Source organism: Eleutherodactylus coqui, chromosome 11, assembly GCF_035609145.1.
Source record: "Eleutherodactylus coqui strain aEleCoq1 chromosome 11, aEleCoq1.hap1, whole genome shotgun sequence".
NCBI lineage: Eukaryota > Metazoa > Chordata > Amphibia > Anura > Eleutherodactylidae > Eleutherodactylus > Eleutherodactylus coqui.
This window is the reverse complement of record NC_089847.1, coordinates 43,591,783-43,619,069: the sequence shown is the minus strand read 5'-3', so window position 1 is coordinate 43,619,069 and position 27,287 is coordinate 43,591,783. Positions and strand designations below refer to the sequence as shown.

The following is a 27,287-nucleotide window of genomic DNA, read 5'->3' as shown; positions in this document are numbered from 1 at the left end:
GATATGGCTTTATCTGTGGTCCCCTCCGCCCCTCCCCCTCTTAGTTTTCTATTGGTATCCAATGGTTACGACATGTATGCTCCGCTGTTTTACTGGTCAGACACGTTCGTGGCCTTCAGATTTTGTAATGACAACACAGTAACAGCAATGGGGCATTGTGGGAGATATAGTATTTTACACTGCCCGGGGGCCATGTTAAAAAATAACATTGAAATCTGAAGCCAGCTGTAACACAGCGGTGGCACAGGTCAGCAAAAGAAGGGCAACTGGGTTCAGTTTGACAATATAGATGGATGTTTAGAAAAATGGTAAGAAATGAATATGTTGGGGAAATTTTGAAAACTTTGTGCAGTCTGCGTAATACCCCTTTAAAGGGCATCTCTATGGCTGCTCTCATGCCCGATTTGACATCAGCCGCAACTGCACGCTCATTTGCCTGACCAACTATACAACACTGGGTGAGCATCAGGCAAAGAGCCTATTCCAATTACTACAATACCCCTTAGGTTGCCTCAGCAATTGTCCCACCCAGTGTGCAGATGCATCCCCAAAAAGCCAACGGGTGGGAGAGTATTAGTGGAGGCACACTAATAAATAAATGACAGCTATCTGAAGTTGTAATTTAACAACTTTGTCTTTCTGGCCATGGTCAATGAGATTACCTCGAATGCAATGGTGCCATGGGTGTGCGTGTCCATCGTGACGGTGATACTAATGACGATGATGTGGGACATCCCGGAGATTATACTGATAATCAGGCAGCTTCGCATCCCCAAGGGCAGCATGGTGTACACAGAGAACGTTATAAATAGGAAGAAGGGCACCTAGAAGAGAGAACAAGATACAAATGGTTAGGGATATCACTGCTACGGATGTGCCTAGAAGACAAGAAAACAAAGGTCACCCAAAGAGAAATTAGCTTGAGTTACAGTCACATCAGCCTCTTTATTAAGTGCATACTAGTACCAATTTCCAAAAGCTAATTAGTTATACGAGTGTGTACATTCCTCATAAAACATAATATTTGGCCATTCAATTTTTATTTTAGCTTTATCAATTAGTAGTGATAAAAAAGGGCTCCTAGTCCTGGAGTCCAAAAGTAACAGAAAGCAGGAGACCTACAAGAACCCAACCCCCCTACCCGCCCACCCCACCCCCCGCTTCATCAAACAAGACAGGGCGACACTTAAAAAAGAAAGGATTAGCTTAAGGCCTCATGTCCACGGGCACGCGCAGTGGAATCCTGCAGCGGTTCCCACCCATGCCCGCAGATATGAGGCCAAAAATTACGGTATACTTACCTGTCCGGACATTGCGGGTCTCCCCTCTGTCGTAGCCGGATCTTCTTTCTTCAGCACAGTGGATGTGCTCGGAACGCCAGCAACATGCCGTGCACAAAAACCTCCTGATCTCCCGCGGATCGCGGCACAGAACAAAAACTGTGGGTGTGCCGCGGGTCCAGGCAGCTTTCATTGATTTCAAAAATGGAGCATGCTGTGATTTCTTCCCGCACGCCAGTAAAAAAAAAAAAATAATAAATCACATTCGCATGCATTTATTTGCCCTGTGGATGCTAATTAAAATCCACACGTGGACATTAGTCCTTAGCAGTAGGTCAAGAGGGTATCCCTCAACATATTCCCTCATGATACCTAGACGAGCATCTTCGTTACTATTACAGGACAGTTTTTAATTATAATAATAATCTTTATTTGTATAGCGCCAACTTATTCCGCAGGGCTTTACCCAATTCCCCCAAATTTTGTCAAATTTCTCAAACATCCCATGGCCATATACATCAGTTTGTACATTGGAATTGTAGAATTCACCACCTGGATCCAAGCATTCCTGGTTGACCTTCCTGGGTTTTTTTTTCAATTTAATAAAATTACTTTTTTGGCATAAAAAACAGTAACCTATATAATGTGCCGGTTGCCGCAGCCACTAGAAAGTCTCCAACAAACCCAAAAAGGCACACCCCAGGGTGCATGATCCTCGGGGCCCACAGTTGAGATTTTAGAAATATGAGAACATCCCTCCAATAGTTCCACAGGACACCACATTCCCAGAACATATGTATGATGGTCCCCATCAGCAATTAAGCATCGTGGGCAGGCGGAGGAGAAGAGCAAACCCATAACGTAGTCTGGAGGGGGTGTAGTATATATGATGCAGGGATTTCATCTGGATAAGCCTGTCCCTGATATGAATCAGAGGAGGACCATAGCCTGCTAGCATGTCTCCATTTTCCCTGATAACAAATCAGGAATATCAGTGACACTTCTGGGTGTCCCTCTCTCTCAACGGGGCAAAATGTTGCATTGAATGGGCATAGGAACTAGATAGTGGCTTTACAAAGTTACACATCTGTGCCAAGCCTTCCAACTGAGTCAAAGAAAGTGGTATGGACAGGCGCCTAAACTGAGCCCTCATCACGTCGTAGTTGGTAGTATCTAAAATAAGAATGCTCAGGTAGATCATGGGCTATCTGTAGCTTTAGGAAGGTGCAGAAGATATCCTCATTGACTACATCAGAGAGAACATTCACACCATAAAGTCTCTAGAATGCAGATTCTGTAAAGCGTCGCAGATGCGGATTATTCCATAAGGGAGTATGCAGGGACCACGTGAACTCCTCTATAGGGGTCAGCTGCAAGGCCCAGTGCCATATCTTAAGTGTTACGAGCACAGACCCCTCAAGCCTTGGTCAGGGCCCACCGCCCTGTGCTCCAGGCCCACCACCAGATTGTAGTCTGACAAAGACAGCCACCACCCAGCATACAGCAGCTGACTGGCCAAATAATAATAGTAAACGTGAAGTAAGGCTAAGCCTCCCCAACTTCCCGGGTGATACAGGGTCTCCAGCTTAAAGGGGTTGTCCCGCGAAACAAAGTGGGTCTATACACTTCTGTATGGCCATATTAATGCACTTTGTAATGTACATTGTGCATTAATTATGAGCCATACAGAAGTTATCAGAAATTTTTCACTTACCTGTTCCGTTGCTAGCGTCCTCGTTTCCATGGAGCCGTCTAATTTTCAGCGTCTAATCGCCAAATTAGACGCGCTTGCGCAGTCCGGGTCTTCTTCTTTTCTCAATGGGGCTCTGTGTAGCTCCGCCCCGTCACGTGCCGATTCCAGCCAATCAGGAGGCTGGAATCGGCAATGGACCGCACAGAAGCCCTGCGGTCCACCGAGGGAGAAGATCCCGGCGGCCATCTTCACCGGGTAAGTAAGAAGTCACCGGAGCGCGGGGATTCAGGTAAGCGCTGTCCGGTGTTCTTGTTTAACCCCTGCATCGGGGTTGTCTCGCGCCGAACGGGGCTGTTGAAAAAAAAAAAACACGTTTCGGCGCGGGACAACCCCTTTAATCCTAGGGGGGAAGCCTCTCCACAGGATGTGTAATACAATCACACGGAGTGTGGTAAAGAATCTATTTGGAACCAGGACAGAGGAATTATGCAAGACATACAAAAATCTTGGCAGCAGCTTCATTTTTAACAAATTGATTCTGCCTACTAGAGTAAGCAGGAGAGAGGCCCAGCGCATCACCATTCCTTCAGCCCAGTCCAGGGGGGGTGGAGGGGCGAAATTAAGGTGGTAAAAGGTAGCAACCTTTACTGACACCCTCATACCCAGATAGGTTGTCTGAGCTGTCCAGTTAAGTGGGGCGGGCAAAGGAAGCTCAGCTGCTGTAGAGTCTACTGCAACTAAGTGGACTTTGTCCTAGTTAACCCTAATGCCAGAGTGTAAGCCACGGGTGATGAAAAAGGTGAGTGCAGAGTCAAGAGATGACTCCGGGTCCAGGAGAAAAAGGAGAGCGTCATCCGCATATAGCGCTATGTGCTGTTCATAATCATACAGTTTGAATCCCTTTATTACCGGTGGGGTCCGGACCTGGATCGCAAGGGGCTCTATAGTGAGGTCAAATAAAGCAGGGGGCAGTCCTGTTGTCTGCCTCTACCCAGGGGAAACTGGGCCGAGACATGGACATTGGTTTTAATATTGGTCACTGGAGAGTCTTATAGGATTTTTACCCACGATAATAATGGTTGGCCCAAATCCAAACCGCTGCATCACTGCCCTCAAGTACTTAAACTCTACTGAGTCAAAGGCCTTTGCCTGGTCTATAAACACCAAGGAGTGCTTCCCATAGTTAGTGTTCATATGTCAGATGGTTGAAAAGACGCCCTTAGATTCATATGATACTTGTGCCAGGCATAAAGCCAGACTGGTCAGCGTGTATGATCTCTTTAAGAACTGAGTTTATGAGCGTCGCCAATATTTTTGCAAGATTTTTTACGTTGTTACTAAGGATTGTGATGGGCGATAGGAGCCGCAATCTGCAGGATCCTTCCCAGCTTTAGGGATCATGACAATTAGGGCCTAGCGCACAGTATCTGGCAAGGCACCATCTCGCAGGATAGAGTTATACAGCGCTGGAGCCGGTGGGCTAACATGTAGTCATCTTTAGATGGTAATTGTGCAGCACAGCCCTTTATCATTAAAGAGATCTGGATGATACTAAAATTGAGCCGAGTGATCTGCAATTGGATCCAATTGAACGAAACTTCCTTTCTGAATTTGGGACGTTGCCATGGAAATCATTGACTTACAAAAACTAAAAGGTTTTCCTTATCTTCCGATTTGTTGTGCAAGCAAAAAAAAAATATGTAAGGATGAATATCTTTTTATTGTATACTGTCATCACAGAAGGCTGCATTGGTCTTTAAAGTGTTAATCATGATCTGTCTGGTTTTTTGGGTGTCAAATCTAGTTCCCCCCCCCCTATTGAATAAAGTGCCACAGCATGTTCCATTATTTTGACTGTCGAAAAGAATGTCATAGTGTTGGGGAGCCCGAGTCTGTTTTTGGTGGAGCTGGAAAAACATTCTGACTTGAAGTCCAGCTTAAAAAAAAATTATATATTCTTGATATCGTATAATTTTCTAAATGCCCAGCTTGCTACATAATTATTTTCAGCTATATCCAAACACTATGTTTATTTTAAAAACCTTTTTATTTTCCTTTAATGCACAGTGTGCTGCATATTTTTTTCAAATTTAAAATTTTATTATTTTCTAAAAATACAAAGAATAAGAAAAACATGAAATATATAGGATGGCGGTACCACAGGTATAAGCTGGAGTTCAGCTTCCCAGCTCCGTCAGTGGTTCCTGTAAGAACAGCCCAGTGCGTAGCGCGAGTCTTGCCATCAGAATACCAGATCATTACTCAAAGCGGATGAATCCTGTTATAAGTGGATATAATCAATTAAAATTCGATAGGATCCCTTCAAAAATGAATCGGCCATAGGTGTCATGACTGTTCTGAATTGCAAATGTAAAATCTGCTATACTGCTAATCCCTGCAGAAAAAAAATTAGAACAAGGAAATGCTGCCTTCTGTATAACTGTACTTAATTAGAGCCAAGAAAGGCCAGCTTTGATAGGGGATGCTTTACTTTCTCCATGACAACCTACAAGACACTTTACTGCTAGTGGTAAACAATTACAACTGTGATTCTATGGACATAATTCTCCATTTAACACATCATGGACACGCTAATTTACTAAGGCAACCATAAATATTGGCGGTCCATTCAGGAAGCAGGCTGTGGCCCACTAAAAGCCGCACCCCAATTAGATGGCGCAAATATTTATCTAAGTTTGGCAGGATGTATAAACGTTTATCATGCGATTGGATTGCTGATTTACTGTATATGCTCTTGTATTATATTACAGATTACACACTGAAGTATTCTTACACAAGATTTCTCCTTGTTAAAGGGGTTCTGACATGAAGAAAAAAAAATTGTACTCACCTTGCCTGGCCTGGCCCGATCGCCAGGCATGTCCCCTCCAGCCGGCATCATCTTCTGTGCCTTTAAAGCAGAGCAGGAGCGGTCAAAAAGACCGCTTCCTGGCTCTGCTCCGTCCGTCAGGCACTTCCGAGGTCAACGGACGGACCGCTCACAGCAAGCACGTCACAAGCAGTGCTTGCTGTGGGCGGCCCGTCCGTCCGTCTGAACTCCGGAGTGCTGCGCATGCGCAGTGGAGACGCAGCCCGTCCTGACTCCTGTCAGAGGGCACCTCTCTACTGCGCATGCGCGCGATCCCGGAGCGGCGCGGCTGCTGGAGGAAGAAGACTGCCTGCCGGGAGCTGACCCCCCGATGTCAACAACAACAGAAGACAAGGTAAGTGTTATATTTTTATGCTTTAGCAGCCATTAAACCATGGGTTCCCTGGGTCCATTAGGCACACCAGGGGACAATGGCTGCTAAAGCATAAAAAAATTATTCATGTCAGAACCCCTTTAAATAAAAACTCAACCACAAAATATCGGACACGTGTTCAATATTATGTCACTACAACCCTCACCGATATACACTCACTGGCAAAAAATAATAATAATGCACCCGGATAGAAACTGGTAATAGAACTAGATTGCTACAAACCTCGCCATGAAGTTCTGTCAATCAAGTAATTGATTACAGTTGTGGTCCGATTAGACACTGGACGTGCCATCTGAGTCTGTAAAAGTGCTTCCCCATTGCCCTATAAAAAGGCTCAGAGACTACTTTTGCGCAGTGTACCTCTTGTTGAGTAACTGTTAACTGGGCAAAACGTCTTTGAGTGTGTCGTAGAGGCGTCTAGCAGTCAGACTATAAGAGGAGGTGCATTATTGTAATGAGAAGCAGGAAGGTCCTTTTGATCAACTGCCTGCCATTTAGGCCACACCGGCCAAGATGTTAGGAACAGTGGTTATGTGAGGGCACACAGGGCAAACAAAAGGGAAAAGGGGGAAGGGACTTGTTTGTATATATAGCGCCAACTTATTCCGCAGCGCTTTCAGATAATTTTATTTATTACCTCACCAAGCTGGGTACTCATTTTATCGACCTCAGAAGAATTGAAGGCTGAGTCAATCTTGAGCCGGCAACCTGAACTATGCGGGGACTGAACCTGCAAACTTCAGGTCATGAGCTTAGGACTACATTGTGCTGCCTTAACACTTTGCGCCAAACAGGCACCAGATGGCCCACACAGACGATCAGTAGAGAGTATTGTCTTATCCGCTGACATGCACAGGCAGATCCAACAGTTTTGTTGCTCACCATCCTGACACGGGTGTCACCTTTATTACAGAACCCTGTCACTGCCCCAACCATTTCTAGGCACTTAGCAGAAGAAAATTTGGCGCCCATTATATGTCCTACCATTACCACCCCAACGCCATCTCCTTCGTTTGTAGTGGTGTCATGAAAGAAAAATATGGACTGCTATGGCCTGGAAGGGTATCGTCTTCAGCGACAAATCTATTTTCTCTTTAGGAGCGGATGATGGTCGTGTTCAAGTATGGAGGCCTCACAGTGAGAGATTCAATCCTGCCTTTGCCGTGGAGCGACACACTGACCCAACTCCTGGTATGATGATCTAGGGAGCCATCACATATGAAATTCGGTCAACACTAGTTGTGATCGAGGGACACTAATAGACCAGCGATACGTGCCAGACATGCTGGGGCCACATATTTTGCTTCTCATGGCAGGACTTCCAACAGGCATTTTTCAATAAGATAATGCTCGCCCACACATAGCAAGGGTTTTTCAGGAATGTCTCCGTCAGGTTGACACTTTCTTGGCCTGTCTGGTCTGCAGATTAATTGCTGAATTGAGCATTTATGGGACCTGCTGGGATGCAGACTTTGTAGCCTATGGCTTCTCTCACACAGGCCCTTTTTACCGCGATAACCGCAGCGTTTTGGACACCGCCGTAATTGCAGTATAACGCTCCTATTGATTTCAATGGAGCCTCGTAGACATGTGTTCGATTGCAGCGCTGGAAGGAGCTTTCCAGTGCCGCGATTTTCGAACGCTGTCTGCTCTATTTTTCGGCATTTAGTGCACATCACCACCTATCACAATTTCGGACGAAAACTAAAGTAAAATCGCGGCAAATCGCCGTGATTGAAATAGCAGCACTTTGCCGCGTCCGTGTGTGAGTGTGCAGGATCTAGAGGCCCAGTTGCAACATCTGTAAACAAATCTGCCCCAGGATAACGTATGGATCCTGTACACCTCCATGCCCAACCGTATCTCGCCATATATCCAGACTACAGGTGGCCCAACAGGGTTCTAGAGCCTTCTTTGAATTGTCCAGTTTTCCCCAATAAACGTATCATTTTTCTCTATCATTCGCACATGGTCACTAAGCATGCCCACAACACTCCCCCATAGAAGTCAATGAATCTGCTTATCATGTCCATGAGGCCATATGTCTAAGGTGTTCAGCCAAAAAAAAAGTTAGAATTGTATTTACACATTTCAGTTAGAAAATATTGGATACAAAATTAACCGCCAACTTATGGCTCCCAGAATGCAGTGAGGCAAAATTGTAAAAAAAATACAGTATGCAGCGTTACTTAAATAATGCAGGCCTTGGTCATTTTCCAAAACACAAGCTACTTGTTCTTAAATGAGGCTCAGAAGGATACTGTTAGAGACTTTGGAGCAAAGTGGACGTTTTCCAAATCCACAAGACATACAAGTGCCTGCTGATTATTCCCAGAGGGCCATAGGGCGGGGAGTGGTGCCAGCTGCTTGTTATTCTGATACCTGTTAAATATTTATTGAGTCTATGGGGAACAAGACATTTTGGCAAGTGATACAGTCTAGTGTGGAGTCTGCCTGAAACTAAACAATGGCCCGAGTCGGTCAGCCAACAATTCATGTAGAAAGAAACCAACTTTTCAGCCAATTGCCCTGTTTGCAATTCACCTTTTTCCACCAGGAAAAAACATTCTAAACTAGTTATTGGAGGAACATTTATACATTTAACAGGTCAATGGCCAATGTATTTATTTTTCTACACGGATTGCTGGAATTTGTCTTGCCCCAATAGTCACATTCGCAAGCAGGAGTTTTGGGTAACTTTATGCTTGTTCCTTCTTCTGCAACAGATTTGCAAAGGCGGCTGGATCCCCCCCACCGAGGAGCGGACACGGCCCCATCTGCTTTTGTATTGACAAAATAATAGGATTGTCAAAATAGAGGATTAAACCCTAAACTACCAGTCAATTCTCAGGTTTTCACTCGTCCTTCAAGAGCCATAAAAACTTTTTTTTATTTTGCCATCAGCATAGCCATGGGAGCTTGTTTTCTGCAGGACAAGTTGTATTTTTCAATAGTACAACTTAGGCCCAATGCCCACGGGCAAATTTGATTTGCAGCACCCATGCGGGAGATCCTTTCAGTCCAGAAAACAAGTCGCAGCATGCTCCTTTTTTGTGCAGTTCCCACATGGACGGCTTCCATGTGGGGATTGCGGCACACCCGCAGCTGACATTTCAGATGGGCCGCAAATTCACAGAAAAACGGGAGGTTAGAATAAAAAACAAACATTTTTTAAAACTGTACTGCACATGTCCAACAGCGAGCCGTGAGGACCATGTACATTACAGCGAGGCGGAAGTGAATTCCCCGCATGGAATCAGACCCGCCCATGGACATTAGGCCTTAATGTACCATTTAATGCATTGAAAAACGTCTATAAATGTTTAATTTGGGGCAAAACAGAAAAAAGAAAAAACACAATTGTGCCATTCTTCTGGGGTGTTGCTTTTATGGCATTTTTACAGTAAAAATGACATGTTAACTTTATCCTATTGGCTAATGCACTTGTCATTTCTTTTTTAAGCCCTTAAGGACCAGGATGTTTCAATCCTAAAAAAACAGACACTTGTAAGGATTTTATAAAATGTGGGGGGTTTAGGGCCCTGTTTTTTTCTTAAGCTCCAAATATTCTTTTTTTTTGTTTGTTTGTTTTATTACTGGTAAAAAAGCTAAAAAGTTTTTAAATTTATAGTTGTTAATTTTTAAATTTAGTATATTTATGCTAAAATAAAGACATTTTGATGTATAATTTGTATGGTCTTGGATTACGGGGTGGATATGGCAACAAATTCGATTGGTGTCAGGCTTTTTTTTTATATACATATTTTATTCTGTTATATTTTATTTATTTTAATAACAACTGTGTTCCCCATGAGGTTTTTAATTTCACACTCTTCTACTATAGCTGGGGCTTCAAAAAATTCCACTACAGTGACAGTCACTAGCAGAGCTGAACTGTATCTGCCAGTACGCACCCAGGATCACATGATCGCTGGGTCAAATAGCAGAAGCAACACTTCTACTTTTTGTATTCACTACAAAGCCTTCATTGAGCACCCTGCAGTCCACAAAAGAGAAGGCAGAAGCGGTTAAAAACCGCTTCTGCCTTCTCCTACGGGTCATCGGCTGTCACTGACATCAGAGGATTCAACTTGCTCCTGCTACATTGCAGGAGCAGAAGCTTTAGTCCAGCTCCTTATATTTACTATCCGCTGGGATGAAAGCCCATAACCTAGTAACGTATATTTACTGCGCTTGGTCCTTATTGGGCTAATATTTTACTACTTTTAAAAAATAAAACCCTTAAAATATATGATTTCCGTCACCATATTTTAGGACCCATTTTGGGGTACATTTGACTTTTGAATGTTGTTTATTGGAATTATAATTATATAAAAAAAATTAATTAAATAAAAAACGCAATTCTGTCATGGTGTATTTTTTTCGTGTTCAACAATATTTTAGCAACCTTTAGAGCTTATTCAGACTGACGTATATCGGCTAGGTTTTCACGCCAGGCCGATATACACTGTCCCTCTCTGCAGGGGGAGGAGGTGGGACGGGACAGGAGCAGTGCACTGAGCTCCCGCCCCTCTCCGCCCCTCACCACTTTATGCAATGGGAGGGGCAGGACAGAACTTAGCTCCGCCCCTGCCCATTGCAAACAGTGGCAAGGGGCAGAGAGAATGTGGACAATTCAGAAATCTCACAGAAATACTGCGAGATTTCTGCGGGAGAAATAAAGCTTCACAACCAGCGGGCTTCGACACCTGCATTCGGCTGCGGCCATCTCTCCCCATAGAGAGGAGAAAGGAAGCCGCTGAAACGGGGAAAGAATTGACATGCCACGTCTTTGAATTCCACATGTCATGTTAGTTTCAGCACGGCTTGGCCGCAACAGAAAGTCTGCAGCGTATGGACGTGATTTTTGCAACTCTTGTCTACTTTGCTAGCTAATCCCAGGATAAAGAGCTTCAGGTGGAATTTCCATGCATAAAGTCTACACGGAAATTTTGCGGCAATTACGCCCTGTGTGAACCCAGCCTTACACACGGTGCAATAATTTTTTCATTTCAATTGTGCTGGAAAAACTGTATTTAAAAAAATAATACATTTTGTCGATTTTCCTTTTTTTTTTCTTTTTAAGATTTTAACTGCATTTTCTCCCTAAGGAATTTAACTTGCAACTGCTTGATAGCTTTGATAATATACTGCAATACTTTAGCACTGCAGTATACTGTAGTTTTAACGTTCGTCTATTAAATCCTGTCAGAGGCAGAGCTTAATAAGCTTGAACCATGGTAGCCCTGGAGGCTGACAGGATGCCAGAGGTGGCGACCCTCCCTCCTGCCTTACATACAGCAACCAGCATTGACTGCAGCATGTAAGCTGTCAAAATGCAGCAACTGGAGCAAACTCCAATTATAACTGTTTGTGGCAGGTGTCAGCTGTTTGAAACAGCTGGCACCCGCTATGTATGAAGCAGGTTTTGCTCCCAAACCCGTTTTATATTCACCCTGCCCCTCTGTGATGTACATGTACGTTCTAGGAGGATGAAGAGGTTAATAAAAGGTTTATGAAATTTAAAGGAGTTATCCAAAAGAAAGCAAGTTCTCTCCCGCCCATAGGATAGGAGATAACTTGCTGATCGATGAGGGTCCGACCAATTGGACATCCCCCAATTCCAAGAATGGGGCTCTAGTGTACTTTGAAGTGAGCACTTGAACTCAGCTATCTCCTTTTGGATAGAGGGAAACGTACTTTTATGGAATATCCCTTTTGACCTCCACTTTTGCCATCACCCCATTTAGTATTGTTGTGTTAGATTAGAGTGAACATGCCACTTCAAAATCTGTGGGTAGCAAGTTATGGACCAGTAAGAGCCGAGCAGATCAGTTTATGTTTTTTCGCATTTATTAAATTCCTGCTCTTTCTATACTTGAGTCCAGTAGACCGTCTCTCTCTGATTGATAGTCTTCTCCATAAAACTACATACAGAAAAAACATCAATCCTCGTTAGGACCACCTACTGGACCCTTATCCCAAAATAAGCAGTGCTGTGGGCACGTGACAGGATTCAAGGGTACCCACTATGGTACGGTTAGGTGATGGACCCTATTGAGTGAGATTCTTCAGCTTTAGTTACCTGGGCATAGCTCAGCTTTCCAAAGATTGGCTATATTAGAAGTCAAATTACCCCCAGAAGTTTCAAATCTATAAAAGCTGTCCTAAAAATAAAAAAAAGGGACACTTGATGCTCATCTTGGTTGAATTGACGATCACCTGAATTTGCAGTTTCCAGCAATAATTCTGGCAATAATCGCCCCGTGTAAAGGTACCTGCAGACGAGGCGGAATTGCTGCAGAATTTCTGTGTGGAAATTCTGCATGCATTTTTAAACCTGAGACTAAGCAGCAAAGTGAGCAGCATTAGCAAAAATTTTGTTTATACCCTGCCGACAGTCCGCTGCAGACAAGCCGCGCGGAAAATTACATGCAGCGCGGAATTCAAATCTGCAACATGTAAATTGTATCTCCATTTCCGCTGCGGGCTCTCTTCTGCGGAGAGATTTCTGCAGTAGAATACAGGCTGAAAAGCTGCTGCAAACCCGCGCCAAATGGCAAGGGTTTAACCCTTTGCAATCCAATTTTGGATTCAGGGTTTCCTAGGGGGCTTACTTTTTCTTCCATTATACAATGGCGCCCTCTGTTGGCTAGAGCCAGTACTGCGGTGGGTGACATACTGGAGAGGCCCCCGACAACAGAGCAGCCAGTAATCTATGTAAGAATACCCTGCCGGACGTCTTCCGACATTGGAACTGTACAGCCTTCAATCAGAATGTCTTTCAATGTCAGGCAGTGGATTGGAAAGGGTTAAAAGCAGCCTTTCTGCTCTATAAATCTTGTGCAGTAATGCTGTGGACATTCTGCGAGATTTCCATCCCATGGAAGCTCAGCCTTAGTGTACAGGTACAATTAAGCAACTATATCTATATGAAAAGCAGATATGCATACCTATGTGTCACCATGGTTACTGACAACAAACATGCCGTGTGTAGTCTGATCTGCACTCATAGGACACGCAGATCTGTATACAAGCGGTGGACTCAAAAAATGGGAGAAGAGTTTTCATTGAGATTTGCAAAAACTACTTCACTTTTTGTTTAATAAGCTTACGTTTTTCTTTCCAGCAATCTGCAGAAAGAGGAGTTTTTGCATACGAGTCCCTTTTGTATACGTGGCTGCAGCTGCAGGACACCTGAGCCGCTCACCCCCCTACTCGCTGACAACACCGCTTTGTTTTCACCAAGGACATTAGACTACAGAGCGCCGGACTTACATCTTCTCCTCTCACAATCCTAAAAGGTCTTATTAAACTACATCATTATCACATGAGCAGGTTATTTTCACCAAAAAGTACCTGAAATGCTAATTAATAGCTTAATAACCAAATATAAAAGGGCCCGACAAATGCAAAATAACTCATTATCATATATTATTGCAGTATTATGTAAAGCAGCATGCAGGAATGTGTAATACTGCGCTAGTGATATCCAGGCCTTCTCCGTGGCAGTTCAAGTTCTTCACATATCGTCTTACGTTATTCTGCGCTAATAAAGGATAGCCTCTCATTTGGGATCTTCATCCATTAGCCGGACCGTAGAAAGTCTACAAAGACTCGTTGTCTCACTCTGGAGGACTAAGAATGTCCATACGTTATATAGACAGCTAATTGATAACAATGATCACTATGTAATACTTCTTTTTTCCTGGAGGTGGCGCTGCAAGGGGACTGAACACTCGCTACCAGATTCTCGCTTAGATTACAACTGGTCACTGGGCTCATTCACATCTGTGTTAGGCTAGTTTCACACGGGCGATCGCGATTTTACCGCGGTATCATAGTCTGCTTTTTTTTACTGACTCTCGCCCAGGTGAAACCACCCTTGGGAATTCCATTTGAATTCCGACTGTTCCGTTTTGTAGCAGAAAAACGGAATTTAATCGAAGTTCAGCAGTTCTGTTAGGATAAACTGAGCCATAAGCGTGCGCTCCCCAGCTGGATGCAGCTTTCAGCTCGTGAATACACCATGTATTTGCGAGTGTAATACAAAAAAGGTACAAAATTCTGTAGATTTGTGCGCTTAAATACACAGCGAATACAAAAGTTTCTTGCATATTTACTGCCTATTTACGCATGTCCATTGATTTCAATGAGCTATTATGGTGCACCAAGACGGGACAAGCGTTTTTCTTCGCATGACCTGAAAGCCATATGAAAAATATGCAGCTGTGAATGAACCCATTGAAATCAAGGGGCTGTACTCACTGCGTAATACGCACCGTATTTACGCTTGTGTGAATGAGCCCTAACGGAACAGAATCAGACTGAAAGCAGAACTGAAATCAATGGGGAAAAAATATGTTAAAAAATGCCTAAAATGGGCCACCACTCCATTCATTTCAATGGGGTGACAGAAATACCTAAACGCTTGCCTCTCTCCTATATCCGCAGCCCAGCTGCAAATGAATAGAGTGCTGTGCGCTTACATAACCAGCGCTCTATTCAGTCTCCTCATCACTGGAGGGGGTGGGGGCAGTGAGCCTATAGTGAGGAAGACAAGAGAATCAGGATCGGTGGGGGGGCTCAGTGGTGAGAGCCCCACTAATCAACAGGTTATCATCCATCCTATTGATAAGGGATAAAGCCCCATTTACACGCAAAGATAATCGCTCAAAATTCGTTCAAAAGATAAGGATAATAGCAATTTGAGCGATCATTTTTCATAAGCTAGTGGACACTAATGCCAATAATAGCTTATTAGCTTCATTTGCATGTAAATGAGTCTTCCTTATTTGTATGCAGATGCAGCAGGTGGTCTGTTGTGTGCATACAGCCCCTTTGTTCTGCAGCGGGACTGCAGCTGAATACAATGTTAACAGCGCTCCTGTGGAGAATCACAGCGTGTGGTCCCTGCTATCAGTTCAAAGGCCGAACAATGGATTTTACACTCAACATAAAATCATTGTTCGGCCAAAAAGCCAACGATGGTAGCATCAATTATCACTCAAAAGACATCGTTTGAGCGAATTATGAGCGATAATCATCCCGTGTAAATGGGGCTTACCTTGCGATTCTAATACAACCCCTTTAATTGCATTTCAATTCCATTTCTTCTTTTTAATGGGCTTCTTTTAGGCAACAACAGATTATCCATAAGCGTACAACTCTGAAATATCTCATAGCCTGAATCATTAGTTCTTATGGCTTAGAACATTTTTTTATCATGCTTTAAAAAGAATTCACAGAAAATACATTTGCGTTACCTGGTCCCATGTTTGGACATTGTTTAGATCATAAATTAATACATAGCCGATGGTTAGAAGGCAAGTGTAGATCACCAAGGAAAAGACTTGCAGCCACTTTAGTACAAACGATTCTGTGTATACCAAAACGTAGAGTGCGCAAAATATCACCAGGGCCACAAATACTGCGATTATGAAGGCAAGATGCTTCGAGGGCTCCTGTAAAAGAAGAAGAAAAAATGAGGATGTCATCAGAAGGAACCAAGGAAGCGTCAGCTCCGACAAGGATAGAATGTAGTTTTATAACTATTCGACAATTAACAGATGTGTAATAACGCAGGATAGATGATGTGCGCTTCACTCCCTACAGCTCCTCTGCCAGTAGTTTAAGACATACAACACAGGCTGCCAAAAATGGTAACCTGTATTCTGTGGATCAACTCTGTACAGCCCTGCAAGCTTATTATAAGAACAGAGGTGTCCATAGATGGTACGAGACCCCCTATGGCACCGTCCCCAAAACCCGCACTTCGGACAGGCGCGTATGGTATACATTTTCCCCATAACGTTCCGTGCCAATTTCCACCCCTCTGCTGGTGAACAATAGCCTAGGCTCGGCCTTGGCATTCTTCTGCAGGTTGAACTGTCAGATCCACATTGGAGAAGTCTGACATGGCAGTGTTAGGCCTTGTTCACTTGGACATTTCATTTTGGTTCCAACAGCAGCGAGATCAACACGGACAAAAAGAACTAGATATAAAGTACCTACTATTTAAGTCTATAATGGGTCTCCCATAGAATGAAGTAGCAAAACCATTTATGAGATACAGAACAACTTGAAGCTCCTGGGCCTCAGTAAGAACCTGTAACAAGGTATGCTATTTCATAGGATAAGGGAGTAGGTCCAACGTAGGATAAAAACTCTGAAAAATCCAGACATACATTGAGGAACAAGAAGCATGTGCCATCTTACATGTTTCTGGCAAGCATGTTACCCTTAATCATGCTTCTTGTTCCTTTAGGTCTCTCTGCTTTTTTCAATAAAAAGAAAGTTTTTATCCTAAGTTGGACCTACTCCCTTTTCTTGTGCATTGGTTGCGTTTTCCAGCCAGTCCTTGCATGGGAGCAACTGCAGAGGAGCTGGTTTCTGGTTTGCATTTCTCTTGTAGGCTATGCTATTTGTTCCATTAAAAAAAGGGAAGTTGACCAAACAGAAGCCAATAAAGCTTTCTGTTTGCTTTCCATTTTTAAAAACCCCATTGAAACGGGAAAAAAAAAAAACACACAAATCCAGGAGCAAAATTATGACTAAAGCCCCAAGACCGAATGCACACGGCCAGGTCGGACTCCCCATGCGGGATCCCGTAGCGGAATCAGACCCTGTGCCAGCTGGTGCCAACCACGTACCTGTTCAGATTGGTCTTCTGTGTGCTGCGGATGTACGAGGCCGGTGCACATGCACAGTGCAGAGAATGCCTCACCGTCGATGACATGGATCCGCGGCGATGTCGAAATTGACGTTACGGAATCGCCACAGATCCGAAGACTTCCATTAAGTGCAATAGAAGCCATCCATGCGAATCCCGCACACAAATAGAGCATGCTGCGATTCTTCCTCCAGGAGCGGAAATCGCAAGTGATTTCTGCTCATGTGCGTGGAAGAATAATTTTACATTGCATGCTATGGATGGACATTGCTGCAGGGTTTCCGCGGCGGAAATCCACCCATGTGCATTGGCCCTAACAGAGGTTTACAAGGCCCTCCATCTACCTTACACCATTTCTAATACTACCTCTGCACCATCTACAGCTATGCCCGAGTTATAGAGACGCAAGAACTTTTTTGACTCTGTTCACCTCTATATTCTGGGTTTCCGTTTTCCTAATGCATCTTTAAGAAGAAAAACAAACTCTGCAGATGCGTCCTATGATGGTACCAAACACCATTGGACCAACCCCACTGACTATAATGGTGTCTGGCTTCTGTGCAGCCCTGTAGCTTTTTGTCTGAGATTTGTGGATGGATGTGTTAAAGATGCCTCGAAGAAAGGTGTGATGTAGAGGTATTGATAAAGTGTCCCCCATTTATCCATAGCAACTTGCCACTCAGGATACTAGGAAAGATGAATTCAATGTTTTTATCTCCCCTTCCTCCCTCACATCCCTGATATGCATTCTTCCTCAGGAAGTCTTTTGATCACAATGGCAATAAAGTTAAGGCAGTGACAGGTAGATGTTAATTGACCCCCTGCCAGTGAGGCTTAACACCTCGGGCAGTTCCCACTGACTCCATGTCACCAAAAGCCAGATTGGAGGAGAATCTTTTAATAAGGGTTACTGGTTGTGCTAATGTCCTATCCCGATAGGAGTTATATTTTTGGAATCGGGCGGGCCAGCTGAATGAAACGCATCCAGACACATTGATGTCAAAAGCCCAGAACACCCCAAATGGCGTATTTGTGTACCTGGTTATAATTTACATATCATACTTGATGTCGCTGAATGGATAAAAACATGACCAGAAATAAGCCGGGCCTATATTCCTGATCGGAGGGCCTCCTGCTGAGGTATGGGGAATTATGATTTTTGCACAAGAGTTGCATTGCCCCACCCCAACCGTCCTGAATGACACCAGTGTGTGCGGGGAAAGAAGTGTTCTGGGGGATCCTTTATAATTCAGAACTCTGCAGACACCTGTTGCCGGACCACGGAGGTATGCTGTGGCATATGGACTGTCCGTTTTTTTCCAGGAACTCCGCCAATCAGAACCTTGGGCTGGAAATCCCAAATCTGGTATTCTTTAGTTATTTTTCTCCCTGTTCTATTCTAAAATACTGTCTTGTTGTGTATACCCATATACCTTTATACTCCCGTATAACAACCTTTTTATATATCCTTTGTGCATAATTATTATATAATTTATTTATTTTTTAAGACTAAATCTGCAATTTGTTAGTCAAGCCTTGTCCATTTTAGAACGAACCATAAAACGCCAAAGATTTGTGTTTATAAATCATAGTCTGGGTCCCAGCTTCTCTAAACAGCTGCTGGTGGTTGTAGCTCGTGTGTGTGTGTGTGTGTGTGTGTGTGTGTGTGTGTGTGTGAGTATTGCAGGGCGCTGGGCTGTTAGAACGGAGCAGGGGCTGATCTGAGCTTCCGGTCTGCATGTGTGCAAAAGTCTGGGAAAGCTGGATACAGATCCACCTGTATTCTAACGACTCCGTACTTGCAATCCTGCTACAGTGATCGATCGAGGCTCTGCTGTGACAAGCGGTCATAGCGGCGAAGTGCTCGGAGCAGTCGATCTGTGACAAATCAGTGATAGAGGCGGGGTCGGTCTGGGTCCCACCTCTCCCATCCCTGACAAAAGGGTCTTATACAGATGTGAACAGAGCCTGACAGCAAAAGACACTCCCAGGCCATATTTATTTGTGCAGACCAGAAATCAGGAGTAGATGTTCTGGATCCATGGCGTACTTCTAATGTATGAATCTAAAAGATTTGTGGTGGGGAAGATCTGTTTTCAAGAGTTAATGATAAAATGTTCTTTACAGTAAATGTCCACCTTATTACATAATGTAATTCTTACATCCAACATTCTATATTGAATCATATTATATTGTCATAGCTGTTGTGCTTTGTTTTTCTGACACAGAGCACCAAATCACCTATACAGACATAGATTTAAGGGGGCTTTCCATAGCTTTACTATATATGACCTACTTTCAGGACAAGTTCTCAATAGTTGATCACTGGGGGTCTGCTACTTGGGACCCCTGCCCATAAGCTGTCTGCCATGGCTGCTATCAATGCAGACAGAGCCAGAAGCATACTGCGCTGTCCACATTGCAGTGGACCAGGTTAGTACTGCAGACACAGCTCCCACGATGGGAGCTGTGCCTGCAATACCAACTTTGGCTACTAAGAGCTGTTCTGGCTCAGTGTACAATGACAGAGGCCCCATATCAACTCATCAGCAGCGGACCCTTACCAATTAATTGTTCTGAGGATAGATAAAGTCCCGGACAATCCCTTTAGAGTAGATCAGTCACCTGAATATACATCCCTATGTAAGGGAACCATATTACAGGGATCAGTCCCCTTTACTATTAAACTAAACATCACAAAAAATTGTGATATTTGCCCTTTAGCTAACGGGAGCACAAACTGCCCTTGTTTTGGGATCACACAAACTGTGATATGAAGGCGGCTGCCAATACGTCTGTGTTGTATCATTTCCCATATACAAGAGGGTTACACTCCACGCTTTACCATGCATCATGCTATGACTTGCCAACTATTAGTATGCAGTGACATGCGGTATAATAACTACTCCGTGACGAAGCATAACTAACAGTTCCTGTGACGAGAAGATCTAGGTGAGGTAAGAGCCCGGGCCATCACCTCCTCAGGTAGGAAATACAACTCCAGGGTTGCCAAAACACAAGTACAGTTGCTACAAAACTGCAATTAAATCTTCATGCACAATATAAACTCATATGAATGGACTCTGTACGAGGGAGTACATTATAGAACTATGTAATAGTTCACTGAAACTTTTTGATTACCCCTCTCAGTTTTAGAAAAGTGGTGTTATTTTTAGCACAAAATGTAACTTAAAAAAAAAAAAAGAAAAAAAACAACTTTGCAATGGCCTGTTTCGGTGCGTAATGCGCATTAAAATTGGACATGCCTTTTTTTTTTTTTTTTACGCAGCAGAACATGGTGTGGACCCACTGAAATCAATGGGTTCTATGCACTGTGTAATACGCAGCGCAGACATGATAGTGTTAAATGCCGGAGCCAAAGCCCCACTCTGGATCGGCTTTGAATTTGCATGGACAGAACACATAGACAAGCATTAGCATGTCCTCTCGCTCGTCCATGACACGGACAGCAATAGTAAATGGAATGAGTTTATTCACATAGACCATCAGTCCACATTAAAAAAAGTCAATAGCCTCGTAGGCCATAATGGGGACATGTGCTGCCCGTGAATTAACACGGACAGCACACGGCCCCGAATACGCTAGTGTGCTGGACGCCTAAAACACGTCACACCCTAATCTAGATTAATGACAGAACACAACTTTTTTCTTTAAACTACTAGTTTATCTTAAGTTTAAAATAAATCTTATTTCTGTAGCGCCAACTTATTGCCCTCCACCAAGCTGGCGACTCATTTTACCGACCTCGGAATGATGAAAGGCTGAGTCAACCACCTGAACCATGCGGCATTGAACCCACAACCTTCAGGTCGTGAGCCAGAGCTTGGGACTGCATTTCTGCTGCCTAAATACTCTGCGCCACACAAGGTTTCAAAAAAAATATGCCAAACTCTGCCTATTGTCCATGACATCTCTATTTTATACTCTACTATAAACCACACTACCCAACAGACACTAAACTACCCATCATGATCAAGTGGCAACAACATCCGGGACTCCACTTATTATTAAGATGGCCATGCTGTTGCACCACAGTAAATCAGGGCAGCCGTCAGGTTGGGGCTCATTCACAAAGCAATTTTAGTTCATGAAACATGCACCATTTACGCATTTGGTATGTATGTGCGTTATTTACACCCATGTTGCGTTCCAGTGTTATGGGGTTTCTACTAGCAGTTATTAGCCATTTCATAATTTCTCCCCACTCTATCTTATGGGATGTCCTGACCCTGGAATCTTACTACATGTATGGCGGACATGCCCTAATATGGCTTCCTTCTGGTCCCCTACCAATACTAGAATAACTTTCATTTCATTTCCCAAGAGCTTATCTGCGCTCCTGTTAGATAAAACCTCCCTGGCGCCCCAATAAAGCCCACAAATTGTCCCAGAACATACTATGGTGCCAATCCGTATTGGGTCAGAGTGGGAATCACGGCTGTCCTCAGCAGATCTAGTATAAGCTAGGGTCACTAGAATGATGGCATCTGAGGCAATACATGCCACACATACTGACAGCACGGAGCGCTTTAATAAATCCTTGTAACCATGGATTAGTTACCGCAACATCTCAGGCATTCAGACATTATTAACCCTTGACCCAAACTCGACAATTTATGAAAAGGCTTCACCCGACACTGTAATTGCATTTCCCCGCCCCAGATCACTCCGTCCCTGCCGTTATTGTATTACCAATACCTTGTATTACAGCGGAACACTATTTAGTCCAGTGAGGATTTTGTACTACCTCTTGTATCTTTATTGCTTAACCCGGGGAAGCATTTTTTTTGGCGAATACTAATTTATTAGTAAAACCACCTTTAAAAGCTTATAAATAAAATAAAATCAAAAATCCTCCCGCACCTTTGTGTCATGTACATCGATTTTTTTGTGTATACTAAATGCAGATTGTCTCCAGTTTTTAAGGACAATACCTTACCCTATGCCCCCATTACGTCAAATAGGAAAATCTTCTGTTACAAATCAATAAATTAACCCTTTGCAATCCAATTTTGGATTCAGGGTTTCCTAGGGGGCTCTCTCTTTCTGCCATTATACAATGGCGCCATCTGCTGTCTAGAGCCAGTACTGCGGTATGTAACATGCTGGAGAGGCCCTCAACAACAGAGTGGCCAGTAATATACAGTAAAAATACCCTGCCGGACGTCTTCTGGCATCGGCGCTGTACAGCCTTCAATCAGAATGTCTTCAGATGTTAGACAGTGGATTGGAATGGGTTAAAATGGTGTTAAAAATAACAAAAAGTGGTAATTCTGACCTTAGCAATCTAAAGTCATTGCTGCACAGATTCAGTTCCAGCAATGACAAGCCGTATCCTCACGACCACTACAACCAAATTACTTGTAAGGGGAGTATTACTTCCTAGGGGGGGGCAGAGGTGTATACAAATCACTTTCCCTGGGCTCGGCAACCTCTGTCCTATAAACCCAGAACCTTAGATTAGGAGGTTCATAGGACCTAAAAGGTTTAAAGGGCATCGGTCATCGGATTCATGCTGGCAAATTATGGGCAGCATGAACCCGAGACAGGGATGTCTATAGCCCCTGAGGGCGTTTTATTAAAAGCTGCAGCGTTTCAGAATGAATACAGTTTGAAGTTTGACTCTCCTCGTTCGCTGCATGCATGATTATATTATATATATACGGTATATATGTAAATATTTAGTCCACTGATAAAGATATGAAAGTGTTATGGTCTCTAAATTGGTGTTAGGGGGTCACCAGGCCTGTGTGTTTTCTCTACTTCAGGTTTCTCATATGGTCCACTCTACCATGAAACCTTTGGCAATATTTCAGCCTGTGTTGAGTGGCAAAGATGGTTATAAACGTGTACTCCCAGATTCTTCTATGACGTTGAGATTTAAAGCTGCCTTATAATATAGTAACTTTCATATGTTCTATGTTGTGTCTGTGACTAAAAAAATGCTCCACCACAGGTAATTCTGTCTTTCTCTCGCGGCATGTTCTATTTCTATATCAGTAGTGACAGTCCGGCTCCACTCTGCACATGCGCTGGCTGGCCGGCAGCTGACGCATAGCAGAGATGGAAGACAACGGGAGCGGGCAAGCCGCAGGTCTCTGCAGGGGCACAGGTCTGCATCCCGCTCCGAGAATTCTTGCAGCGGGATCCGACCCAGCCGGCTGCACAGGGGCAGCAACGTCCGCACGTACCAGCCTTTCTTTCTCTTCATCTGTACTGTGGATGGTCCGCACGGCTCACCCTCAGATATACGCAGTACAGATTTTGTTTTCAGACTCCTGCTTTTCCCGCATCATTGTAAATTGCGGAAGAGCGTCCGTTCGGAATCTGCGCAAAAAATCAAGCATGCTGCAATTTTGCCTCTGCGAGCGGAAACCACAATTGGTTTCGGCTTGTGTGCAGGAAGAATCACTTTTCCATAGCATGCTATGGGCGGTATTTGCTCCAGAATCCGGAGGCAGATGCCCGCTCCAGATTCCACAATGCAAATATGGCCGTGTGCAGGCGGCCATACCTACAGTCTCAAATGATAATCCAATGCTACTTTTAACGATGGACTATATGCTCAGGTATTCATACGCAGTAGATTAACCCCTTCCCGCCCCATGACGTTAGGGTACATCATAGCAGGGTGGTACTTCCCGCAAAATGACGTATCCTTACGTCATAGGAATAGCGCGAGATCATGGCTGATCTCGCGCTCTCTCGCAGCGGAAGCCGGCTGTCAGTGATAGCCGGCCTCCCGCTGCAGCAGCGGGGGTGCATCGGAGATGCGCCCCCCGCTGTTAACCTCTTCCCTGCCGCGATCTAACTAGATCATGGCATGGGAAGGGTTCACAGAGGGAGCGCGCTCCCTCTGTGAAGTTGCTGGGCTCTCGCCATATTTTGTACGGCAAAAAGCATTTTAAAAAACGCTAAAAAACAGAGGCAAAATGCGAATTTTTAGCATTTTGCCTTCCAAAAAATGCAATAAAAGTGATCAAAAAAGCCGTATATTCCCTAAAATGCCTAAAATGGTACCAATAAAAACTACAGCTCGTCTCGCAAAAAATAAGCCCTCACAGAGCTCGGTACATAGAAAGATAAAAAAAGTTATAGGACTTTGAATGCAGCGATTTAGAGAAAAAAAAAAAGATTTCCAAAAAAAGGGTTTTTATTGCAGAAAAGTGGAAAAACCTAAAAAATATGAGAATTTTGGTATCGTTGTAACCGTACAGACCCGCAAAAAAAATGTATTGTGTCATTTATGCTGCATGATTACCGCTGTAAAAAAAAAACAACTTAAATAATCTATGGCAGAATTGATGCGCTTTTTCTCCCTGTTATCATAAAAAAAAATAATGAAAGTTTTACAATATAGTCTATGTACCCAAAAATGGCACCATCAAAAGCTACAGTTCGCCGCGCAAAAAACAAGCCCTTATACGGCCGTGCCGACGGAAAATAAAAAGTTTTGGCTTTTGAAAAATGGAGATAAAAATGCACCAAAAATCGTTGCGTAATTAAGTCCAAAATAGGCCGTGTCATTAAGGGGTTAGAGCTGCCCAAAACCCGTTACTTTTTGTCAGACTGGCCAACTATCTAATATGTATCGGGGTATCTCAATCAACCCCAATGACACATGCCTTATAAAATCGGCGTGTGGCCCCCGCATGGGAGATCCGTGCGTCTTGCTGCCATAGGGATGCATTAGCATCTGTAGGGCAGCTAAAAGCATGAGGATGGGATTTCTTCCCAGTGTGCGGGTCGCACGCACGGGAAGAAATTGCAGCATGCTCCATTTTCCTGCAAGTCTCCCGTACGGACTGCTCCCGCAGCTTCCATTGGAGCCAATAGAAGCTGTCCGGACCTGTGGCATTGCCACAGCTGTTTCTGTGCTGTGCCGCGGATACACAGGAGAGCAGAAGGCTTATAATTAAAAAGATAGCACTGCGCATGCGCCAGGAGCGTCGGCCATCGCTCCCGGAAGCATCCGCTGTGCTGAAGAAAGAAGATCAGGTCGGCGCAGAGTAGACCTGCGATGGATCCGGGGAGGTTAGAAATAGTTTTTTCCTCTCCATGTCCTCAGGCACGGATACCACTGCAGGATTCAGCAAGGGTATCTGAGCATGCAAGTGGACATGAGGCCTTAATGAATAAGATAATTCCAATCTTAAGAAAAAAAACACACTTCTTTTAGAGCAATTAGAGAAAACAAGTTAATTTTTAAACACAATTAGCAATAAAAAGTGCCTGAAGTGACTCAAGGATTGCTGCCTTGTTTTACAATAAACTATATCTTGTATAAAAGGTGGCTTCAGAGAAAGTCATTGTAAAAAATGACACAATCAGCTGTTATCTGTGGGGAAACCTGTGCAAGCACTATAAGATACCCACCGAAATCAATGGCGCCTGGCAGGACTCCGAAGTTAGGAGGGCAACTCTGTTGGTTTTACTTGTATCCTGATAGGTCAAATAAATAAAACCGGCCCTTCATAGTGTAGCTGCTTAGGTGGTGATAAGAACTGAAGCGTACAAGATGAAAGAGATAGGCTGGGGGGGGGGGGGGGGGGGGATTATACCAATACAGGACAAAACAGCTAAAAGGGCAAATAAGCCGGCACTAGTGACCCAGCCCTCCACTAACAGGCTATAAAGAAAACTAGTTATTTATATTAGATTTAAGCGAGTCTAGGAAACGTTACAGGGCCCCGGTCATCAGTGCTCCGCTGATAAAACAATGGAATGCACATGTATAAAGTTATTCTGTTAGACTTCCTGGGTAAAGCATACCAGTAAGTAGAAAGGATTTACATTTTGTGCGCCACATGCAAATTACGTCTGAGCAGTCCGGACCATCTCTGCAGGCCTGTACACCTTCCCCAATGCCATCACTAATCCCATCCGCCAAGTCATCACCGCAGCAATCAAACTGTCATGCATGCGCTGGGAGCTGAGGGTCAAGAGCATGCGCAGCAGAGCCTACTGAATCTCCCCACAGAAGGGATATATCAACTGCAGCGGTCCGGAAGCCCCCAGAGTCTGACTGCCGTGCTGATGGCGTGGAGGAGGTCTATGTCAAAGTAGCACAGAGGAGCGTCATTAGGGGAGGTACACAGCCCAGCCAGTCCTCCAGAAACCGCCAGGCCCACCCACCGGACCGCTCAGTGGTAATAGGCCTGCAGCAAGGGAATGTTAACACCTTGGTTTTAAGGGTGCTCTTTGCCCAGGAAGTCTAACAAAATAACTTTATAAACTGTTTTATCGGTGCAGGGGGTTTAATTAACCCTTTACATGCCAGTGTTCCCAAATGGGATCATTAAGTTAAGCCTAAATTTTACCAGTTTTGTTGAAACAATTCAGCCACTTTTTGTAAAAAAAAAAATTAAATTTAAAAAAATTCAGCCTTGTACAATTAAGTAGCTCTGGATTTGAAAACAGATTTGCCTTAAAAAATAAGTTATTTCTTTTGCAAATTTACATTCTAATACAGATACAGGTGCTAAGTAGCACCGCCGGCAATATAATACTGAGGAGAGCAGCATCCGGACACCCATCTCTCTCATTGCTACTGTGACAAGGCACAATGACTAAAAAGTAAATGGGGTCACACAGCGTCCCCCTGAGAGGGTCAGCTGCCTAGCAGCATCATCAGGGGTAAGGGACAACAGCATGTGGGCTTTTTGCCGTTTAATCGGTGTTGTGTTTAGACAGCAGTAAGGGCTCCCACACACAGGAGGTTTTAAAATGCAATGGTCAATGGGACATTGTAAATGTTAAAATCGCATTGCATAAAAATCGTTAAAACACAAACTTCTGATGCGTTTTTAACATTAGTAACGTTAAAAAACACAATGATAAAAAAAGTAGGTGGGAGCTCTTATAGAGCTAGCATTAACCCCGTAATTACTGGGCAGATTTGGGCCAGCAGAATGGAAAAAAAAAACAATCATGTAAAAAATTACTTCCCAAAACTAAATAAAAAATAAAGAAAAACAAGTATTTCCTATGCATTCCGCATATGTAAATAACCAATAAACCTTTAAAACTTTTCCTGCTATAGCAAATCCAGTGCATTCATGTAATACATGGTTCTCCATTAGAACGCCTGGCATATGATACAATTCCTCTGCAGTGGCGTCTGGAGAGGCGCAGCTTTCCTTGGTGAAAACACAGGAGGTTAGATCCACTAATCGCCAGGTTGGATTTTTTTCTAAAGAAATGCTTGTTTCATAGGATTAACCCTTTCCAGGTCTACCCCCACACCTAGGCAGTATTCACACGGGATGGTAAAAACCAAGTGCGTTTTTGATGTGGTTGCAATAAAAACTACACCAAAAAGGTACATGGTTTTGTTGGTGTGGTTTTTAATCTCACCC

At 43.8% G+C, this 27,287-nt stretch overlaps 1 protein-coding gene across 5 annotated transcripts in view; it reads right to left on the bottom strand.

Annotated features, from left to right (window-relative positions):
• The window catches only part of ADCY7 (adenylate cyclase 7), a 144,363-nt gene that overhangs the window by 50,839 nt on the left and 66,237 nt on the right, over nucleotides 1–27,287 (bottom strand). For 4 of the 5 annotated variants that reach the window (XM_066583949.1, XM_066583951.1, XM_066583950.1 and 1 more), the window contains exons 3-4: nucleotides 15,503–15,700; nucleotides 663–824 (exon numbers count right to left, since the gene is read on the bottom strand). In XM_066583949.1, coding sequence (XP_066440046.1) covers nucleotides 663–824; nucleotides 15,503–15,700 — 360 coding nt within the window. Of the gene's footprint in view, nucleotides 1–662; nucleotides 825–15,502; nucleotides 15,701–27,287 lie in introns of those variants that run through there. The other variant, XM_066583955.1, reaches the window with a different exon arrangement.